Below are 9,427 nucleotides of genomic sequence, written 5' to 3'. Positions count from 1 at the left end.
ATTAATCATTGTCCTCAACAGTGTAGATTACCCCCTTCCCCATACACTCGCAGAGAATCAAGTTACAGAACAGTAACCTTCATTAATAGTCAATACCAAACTGAGTACAGACTACAAAAATTTGCATTGACTGAATGTCTACCGTATCTGAAGGTTCACAATAGCATAATTGTAGGACTAGAGGAGCAAGTAACAGGAATACACTAGCAGGGTATATATGCCACTACCTAATAGTCTTGTCCTATCATTGTTTCAGTACAAAGGAAGACCAGAATAGACCTGAAATCATTATTATTTTTTTCAAACATGTCAGCCTATGCAGCCCCTTTTCTCCCACATCAGAAAAATACATGTTACTCAAAACCTCTGTTTGGAATAAAGTTTTCCATGAGCAAATGAAGATAAAAGATAACTCCTTTGAGGCTAGGAGTAACACAAGCTTATCAAACAGACATCAAATATACACAAAACGTACTCAATTTGCATCTCCAATAATAGTTTAAAAAAAATTCAATCATTTATGGTATTACACTGCACAGAGTTACGTGTTGACGGCAAACATGTTGAATAGTTCATGCTTATAAATTATAACACCAAGACAGGGCAATGATAGTAGCATACATAATCTACAAGTAACGGATAAATTTTATCAACAAAAAGCGATATTATGCAAATACTAATCATAAATTTTCATATCAAAAGTGTATAAGAATCTATTAATTTTGAATTAATATCATAAATTTGATTCAACTAAACACCCCCAGTATTATATTCTTATGATACAAATAACATTTGACATGATACAAAATCTTCGCAAGTTTTCACCTGGACCCATATCAACAAATGTTCCATCACCTCTATGTTCTCAACGAGAAATGGATTCAAGATATTTATCTCAATTGCTTTCCTCTTTATAAGAACCCATGAATCAATAAATTACGAAGATACGGATTGCTTCTACAACACTAACTCTGCACTATATGAAGAGATAACACAAATAACACAACAGGTCCAATCAGTGGACCTATTAATTTATACTCTCCGAAGGCATACAATCTGATTGGAGAACCCATGATCATCGTGCTACAGAAAAACTCCATTCACCCTTTTCTGCACGGTCCATACTCTATAAAACATCTCTTCCAGAGGTCCCCTGATCAAGCTTAAACTCAAGCCTTCCGGAATGACTCTGCCCCTGCATATGAAAGAGAAACCAAACAGAAGAGATTTTAGAACAATGCCTCAAAATAGAACATCATGATTTTCATAGCACGATCACAATCTGTATGCAACTATATACATGCAATATGAACCATAGGATACAAAGACAACAAGCACAAAAGAGATGCCACAGAAAACAACTAACTGATAAAAGAACTTCATCATAATCAACTCGTTCTTAGCAGAAAAACAAACAGCATCCAAATTTAAGCCTTAGGACGTGTTTGATTTCCTTCTCACTCTTTAGTTTTAAAAATTGTTTCTGTAAAAACAATTACATGTTACGTAACAATCAATTTCTCATCCAAAACCTACTGAGTCTCGAAAATTGTTTCCAAAACAAAGCTTTTCAAAAAACCAAAAAACAGCTGGGAAATGTCTTTCCATCCTCTTCTGTTTTTGTGGTCCTAGCTCAATAGTGTGGGTCATACCGAGTGACACTGCATGTGATGAGGCATGAGCTTGGTGTCGATATCTGTCTTCTTTATTTTAAAAAAAATACAAAAACTAATATTTTATAACATAAATCACACCTCAGTTACAGAAACTAGTCTGCATAATCATGGCCACAGCATTATGCTTTGACTCTCTGTACCAGCCACTGCAGCCGCATCAGCCACATTTGTCTCCTAACACCAAAGAACGCCACAAAACCACAACTCCACCAATAGTGAAAAGACAGACAAATGAAAGATCAAAACCATTCAACACATCACCCCATCCTCCACGTGCACCCACTTAATCACCAGAAAGAAACGGTTCCCAGGATTAACAGCATCAATACATCCACCAAACTAAACCACAATAACGGAATTCAGACAATAACACCATCTCCCTTTTCATCCCTCCCACCCTCCAACAACCCAAAAAAAAAACAAACAAGATTTCAATTAATCCACCACAACTTCGTCACAATCCTCACCATCACAGAAAATTCCAGACAAATGCAACTCCCACTTCTGAAGTTACAATTTTTCCAGAACCTCCACTCCAAACACACACAATATCAGGTTTATCCCCAAGTCAACTCCACGTTCTAAATTAGACATTGGTGGAAAACCTGATAATGACTGAATAGTCAATGGTCTAATAAACCCAAGAACAATCACAAACACTATATGTATGAATTTGGATTTAGGTCTAACTGGATCCTCTGAAACTGAATTGTGATGCGAGGTAAGGATTGAAACAAGAGAAAAGGAGAAGAGAGAGTGGAACCTGGGAAGGCGCGTGGTGTTGTTTGGAGCGAACGGCGACGCATTCCGGGGGCGTTTCGAAGAGCGAGAGAGGGAAGCGCTTGAAGGCGGCGCCGACGTCGAAGTAGATGAGGCCGGTGGTGGGGACGTCGACGCGGATGCTCATGACTTCGAGCCAGAGGAAGAGATCCTGGGCCTGGAGGCCCGTGAGGGCGTCGATCATGCCGCAGCTGAGGTGGCCGGAGACGTTGCGCTCGTAATGCAGCTCGTTCTCGAACTTGGCGTTGCAGGCCTCGTCGAGGTGGACCCAGAAGCTGCCGTCATGGGCCAGGCCGAAGTCCTTGACGCCCTTTGGGAAGAGGCCCATGGGTAGCCCGTAGTCGCTGAGGACCTCGTAGATGGTGGTGGCATTGGTCCGGCGGCTGAGCGAGGCTGCGGGCGAAACGAGAGCCAGAAGAAGAAGGAAGAAAGGGTGCGCGAAGAACAGCATAACTGGATTGAGGGTTTTGGGTGCGTGGATTTTGAAGGTTTTAAGGTTGTGGGAACATTGTTTGTTAGTTGGTTTGCAGAATAAGAGATCAGTGAAATGGGTTTTGGGATTGGCGAAGAGAGAGAGAGAGAGAAACAGAAGAAAGGGTGACAGCTTGTATACAGAAGGGATTAGGCGAAGAATGATCAATTATTGGTATTCGGTGGTGACTGCTCTCAGTGTTATGTGCTGTGTGGGCCTCTTTTTCTTTTCTTTTCTTTTCTTTTCTTAGTTCATTTCCTCCATTTTCTTACATTTTTTTTTATGTTTAAAAATTATGTTTAATCTTATTTAATCTATATTTAAGTTCTTAGAACAGTGGTTTGTAGAGGATAATTATAATTTAAAAAATATATTACCAACTATTTAAATCAAAATGTGTGTGTATGTATAAAAAGTTTTCTTATTCTTAATACAAAAGGAACAAAGCATTTGAACGATAATTACCAAGATAATAAAGTTTGTATATTTTTTTTTTCTAATTGTACTTGTAGACAATATATCGGAGGTGTGACAACGATCGTAATTTTGTCTTGTTTGAATCATAGACCATTATTTTGTGTAATGAATTTAGATAATCATGTTTTGCAATTATTAATGGTAACTGTTATTTTTGTTGAACAACTTGCACTGTCACCATAATTGTTGACTTTATCAAGTAACAGATGGCGTATGCGCTACCTTTTAGTTAGATTGAATTCACTCAAAGTCAATTTATTAATTAAGAATAGTGTTGACTCTAATCGAAGATTAAGGCATGCTCGTTTTTTTAGTTTATTTTTAAGATCAACTTTGAAATTATAAACACGCACAAAAAGTGTTTCCCGTAAAAGACGTATCATACAAAGTAATCTTTTGATATTTTAGAAATCAAGTTGTTGTTTTTTTTCTTATTTAAGTATACTTTTAACAAAATAACCTTTCAAAAACCTCGAGTATTATTTAGAGATATAATTTTAAATATATATATATATATATATATATATATATATATATATATATATATAATTACTCCTACAGTACTTAGTGTGTCAAATAAGTACTTAGTTTTAAAAAAATGTCAATTACATCCCAACTTTTGAAAAATTGTTTTAATTAGGTTCCTTTCAGACGAGGTTGACTAACGTTGTCAACAACGTGCCACGTGTCAGTATGTGTTTTTTTTTTATTATTTATTTTTAATTTTTTTTAAAATTTTTTGAAAAAAAAATGTCACGTGTTAGGTCCCTTGTGTGACACATGGCATTGTCAGTGCCACGTGTCATTGTCAATGCCACGTGTCAGTATCACTATCAGATGTCACTGTGTGGATCTCGATTTATTCCCCATATATGTTTTTTTGTTTCAATTTAGTATCTACTTATTTATATCTGATTCAATTTTTTAATAATTAAAATCCATTTTTTATAAAATTAAAAGTAATTAAGTATAAAATTTTTACAAAAATTAAGTATTTGATATTTATATTAAAATTTAGTGGTAAAAGTCATTTTTAATAAAAAAAAATAGTATAACATTCATACAAATAGAAATTTTGGTTTAAAATTAGTAAGAGACAATATTGTTCTATTTTGAAAAAAGAAAATAAAAATTAACAAAACATGAGTACTTAATAAAAAAGTAATTAATAAAGTAATATGTTAAAAAGTCGTTTTTAATAAAAAATATTAGTATAATATTCATACAAATAATAAATTTGGTCTGAAATTGAGAGAAACAATATAAATATTAGTACTTAATTTTGTAAAAATATTTATACTTAATTATTTTTAATCTTATAAAAAATGGATTACATAAATATTTTAATTATTAAAAAAAATTGAAATAAAATTGAATCAGATATACATAATTAGGTACTAAATTGAAACAAAAAGACATATATAGGTACTAAATCGAAATCAACACGATGACATCTGATAGTGACACTGACACGTGGCATTGCAATGCCACGTGACATTGACAATGCCACGTGTCACACACAGGGAACTGACACGTGGCTTTTTTTTATTTCTTTTTCAAAAAATTAAAAAAAATTAAAAAAATCATGGACTAACACGTGGCATGTTGATTAACGACGTTCATCAACTCCCGTTTGAAAAGGACCTAATTGAAGTACTTTTTTCAAAAGTTGGGATGCAATTAACACTTTTTTTAAACCGGGTACCTATTTGACACACTAACCCCAAACTAGGTACTATACGAGTAATTATATATATATATATATATATATATATATATTATCAATTATGTTTTTTAAGATATTTTATGACTAGTATAATAAATGTATCGATTAGTTATACATTTTATCAATTATTTTAATATACTTTTTTGGATGTTAAATTAGTAGTATTAAAGCATATTGAACTTTTAGTACAGACATGTTGAAAATAAATACTCTTAGAGTTATTTAGACTATGCTCACATTATTGTAACAACAAAGTATCACTATTACACAACAAAATTAAGATACATTTATATATATATATATATATATATATATATATATATATATATATATATATATATATATATATATATATATTACAAGAGTAGTAGAGATAGTTCCACCGATTCTTCGTCACTTATTTGATAGATTAAATGAATCGATGAGGCATAAATTTTGAAATTTAATGAGAATTTAGTCTAGATCATGAAGATTAATGTATCATAGACCTTGAGAAAATATTTGACATGATTCAGTGTCTAAAACAAAAGAAGTTTTTATATTATCTATTGGTTGACATAAGAGATTGAGTTTTAGTGGATGAGGATGAAACATATGACAAGTATGAAGGATGATATCCTTTCATGGGATAATTTCATAGAAACGTTATTGGAGGAGTATTTTCTTAATATCATCTGATATGCTAAGAAGTTGGAGTTTATGTAATCGATACAAGGTAATTTGTATGTGTTAGAATATGCTACTATGCTTAAACACCTAGTTATATTTATACTAGTTCACCTTAACCTAGGTGACATCCAATTTTTCTTTTCTAATTACACGTACAAACACATAATCCAAGGTGCTAAGAATGTTGAGTAGATTCTAAAGTGGATTTCGCTATGTTGAGATGTTATGGATTATTATTGTCATGGCTAACATGTGTTGGTCTAAGATGTTCTAGGGAGGTTTTTTGTATGAGGATGAGCTTTTGGACTGAGATGTCCTAGGTTGACATTTGTTAGGATTGATATATGAAGAGAAATTGTCCATACATTATCCCTCCATGCTTAGTGAAGTATTTGACAAAGTGTATTTTTTGAATGATAAACCCCTTTCTTTATTATGTCTTGTTGAATCCATATTTTATCCTAATCCTTTAGACTTAAGATTACATTCTATATTAGGATATTTACATTCAAATTGGGATTGATTTTTGTGCTCTGATTTGTTAATGGTTAGAATCAATATTATTGATCTTGATTGATTTTGTGTTCTGATTTGCTATGATTTGATCCCATAATGTGTTGCTATCATGATCAATTCCTTCCTTATATTGTTCATTATAATTAAGACTGAGATTGCATTGATATTGCAAGGTGTGAGTATAAATACGCACTCTGTCATGACCGAAAAAATATATTCTTTACACTTCTCTAATTCTTTCCCATCATTACTCCCACATACACACCTCCTTTATTATCTCTATTTAAAAAAAAATTGAAGGAGGTAGAAAAAAAAAGAAAACATTCTCTGCATTCTCTCTTTCTCTCATTATCACCCGCATAGACACCTCACATTTTTATCTCTATTGGAAAAACAAACACAAAAATATTAGAAAAGGAAGCAAGAAAAAAAAGAAAAGGTGAGGAGATATTGAAAATTTTTAAAGGTACGTCACTCTCAGTTCTTTCATCTTTTGATTTAGTTTTTCCATTTCTCATTTGTTTAATCATTAAAAAAAAAAATTCCCCTTCCTTTAGTGTCTGGTCGGCCGCTCGCGTCGCATGACATCCAATTTAACTTTAGTTTTTTTTAAAAAAAAAATATATATATATATATAGATGATCTAAAAATATAAAAAATAGCTTTCTTTGTTTACTTTTTCATATCTCTCTTGTTGCTCATGTCGCTATGACATCCACATCCACTTTTAAATAACTTAAAAAAATATTAAAAATTTATAAATGATTAAATAAATGAAAAAAATAAAATATAAAAAAAAGAATTTATTTCAAGTGTTTGTCCGGCCACTCGCGTGGAGTGACACCAATTTTAAAATAATTCAAAATACAAAAAATTTAAATAAAAAGGTTTTCAAAAATATCAAAAAATTCAAATCATTTTTCAAATAATTTTTTTGTAAAGGAACTACGTAACCCTGATTCTCCATTGTAAATGGAGATACGTAGGAGCGGGGATTAATCTTTGTCAGACCCAAAAAGCTAAAAAATTATTTTTGTTTCTTTTCTATATTCTTTTATTACTATTTTTTGGGAAAAATAAATATTTTGAAAACTACATCCTTTTTCACATTTAATTAAAGGTATCGTCTTAGGACGGACGTTGTGGGGTGCTAATACCTTCCCTACGCGTAATCGACTCTCGGACCCAAAATCTGGTTTTTTTAGACCTTGTCTTATCTTTTTGGTTTTTCCGTAGTTTTCCAGAATAAACTATGGTGACGATGCCAAACCTATTTTTTTCAAATTTTCATTTTTGGTTCGTCGTCCCATTGCGATTTTAGTTGCGACACTCTAAAATTCGTCTGAGCTTTATAAGTTGGGGGTCTATATCGGTTAACACCTCCCAATAGGTTTGTTTCTCTATATTTGAAATACATAATCCTACTTTATAAATGCAATTGATCTATGTTATAATTTAACCACCTTATTATTAGTCGTTAAAATTATTAGTCATTTTAGAGCCAATTAATAGGATTTCATTCAACTCTTGGGTTAAGGTCGTATACTCTGGTCGAACTTATATATATATATACATATATTTTGCATGATTTAGATCAGAATTTTGTAAGTATTTGAGATTTGCGATGTTAAAATTCCTAGTATTTGAGATCACTAACTTTCTAAGTTTGCGAGATTTTTTCTCCATCAAGATATTATATTTTATACACGTTGTTAAGGCTTTGACAAATCTATAAGGGTCAATTTCAGTTTGACATGAACTTGCACATTGCTCATCATTCACCATACTATGTCACATATTTGGAAGGCTTTTGTTTTTTTTTTTATCTTAGAATATTAAGTTTTCAACCTGGTCTAAGTTGGCCTTAAGCATTTCTCATTCAATGTGAAGTCAAACAATTCTCGACACAAGGTTAACTCTCCTACCTTAACTAGTATCATGACATTCGTCCCATATACTAGGTTGTTAGGTGATTCTCGTGTTGTACTTTATGGGTACAATGATAAGCCTATGGTATTTCAAGTAGTTCTTTAGTCTATTTTCCTTACGACCCCTAGCCTCATCTTGGACCTTGTCAAAACAACTTTGTTTGTCACCTCAGCCTATTAATTTTTCTATTGTGTTTAATCGAGTTGGTCATATGTGGGAGGCCTAGACCTTTGTAAAATTCTCCAATGCCCTTATTTGTGAATTGTCTTCCATGATTAACAATGATATTTTGTGGGACCCTAAAATAATAAATTATGTTTTTCCATACAAAGTTTTGTTCCTGTCAATCTGTTACTTTTGTTAATGGTTTTTCCTCAATTCATTCAGTGAAATAGTCAATGATAACAAGTAGAAAATTGCATTGTACTTTAGTGGAAAAAAAAATACTAACTATATCGATTCTTGAAAATGAGAAAGGTTAAAGAGAGGTAATGTCACTACAAAAAAAAGATATTTAGTGGATGCCATTTTGCGGAGGTTATAAAAACCTTCACAGATAAACATGAAATGGGCATATTCTGATGGGTTCTCTAAAAGCTGATAATAGTGGGGCTTTTACTTTTTTTTAAGAGGTTAATGACCTCTGCAGATTACATTTCATTTTTCCAATCTCGTTCACTCCAAATCAGAAACTCGTTCCCTCCCAAATCAGAATCCTCAGTCGCGAATATGACTCCCGAACATGAGAAGACCTAAGTTTTTCCCTAAAGCAGTCTTGCTCTACGATTCAGCTTCATCGTAGCCTCCATCGTAGCTCTCTCTGTCACACCCTTTCCGTCGTAGCCTCAATAACAAATCAGTCACTTCTCCATTCAACTTCGTCACTCTGTACGAAACCTGAGTCAAGGTACACTTAAAGGTACAAAAATGTTACTCATGATCCCAAAGTTAATAGATATTCTGAGGGGGATTACATTTATGTATTTATCCCTATTCTCTAACTAGAATTTGAGTTTCAATCACTACTATAGTAAAGGCTTTTTACCCCAGTTATTTTCCTCATTTTGCCTCGGGTCTAGAACCGAGGCATATTGGGCTGAGACCAAAAGGCACCCCTTTTGGCCTCGGTTGTTACCCGAAGCTAATCATCTTTGCCGGTGAAATGCAGCAGCCACCACCATC

The 9,427-nt window shown here is 32.9% G+C and overlaps 1 protein-coding gene across 1 annotated transcript; it reads right to left on the bottom strand.

The window, feature by feature from the left end:
* Positions 1-716: 716 nt before the first annotated feature.
* LOC114185694 (uncharacterized protein At5g01610-like) lies at positions 717-3,075 on the bottom strand. The gene is made up of 2 exons (XM_028073566.2): positions 2,440-3,075; positions 717-1,195 (listed from the first exon to the last, which is right to left on the bottom strand). Exons 1-2 carry the CDS (start codon positions 2,905-2,907, stop codon positions 1,127-1,129), a joined length of 537 nt encoding a protein of 178 aa, XP_027929367.1. The 5' UTR covers positions 2,908-3,075; the 3' UTR covers positions 717-1,126.
* Positions 3,076-9,427: the final 6,352 nt, after the last annotated feature.

Source organism: Vigna unguiculata, chromosome 5 (genome assembly GCF_037176805.1).
Source record: "Vigna unguiculata cultivar grain cowpea cultivar isolate G323 ecotype 2 chromosome 5, ASM3717680v1, whole genome shotgun sequence".
NCBI classification, from domain to species: domain Eukaryota; kingdom Viridiplantae; phylum Streptophyta; class Magnoliopsida; order Fabales; family Fabaceae; genus Vigna; species Vigna unguiculata.
This window is presented reverse-complemented; position numbering and strand designations above follow the sequence as displayed.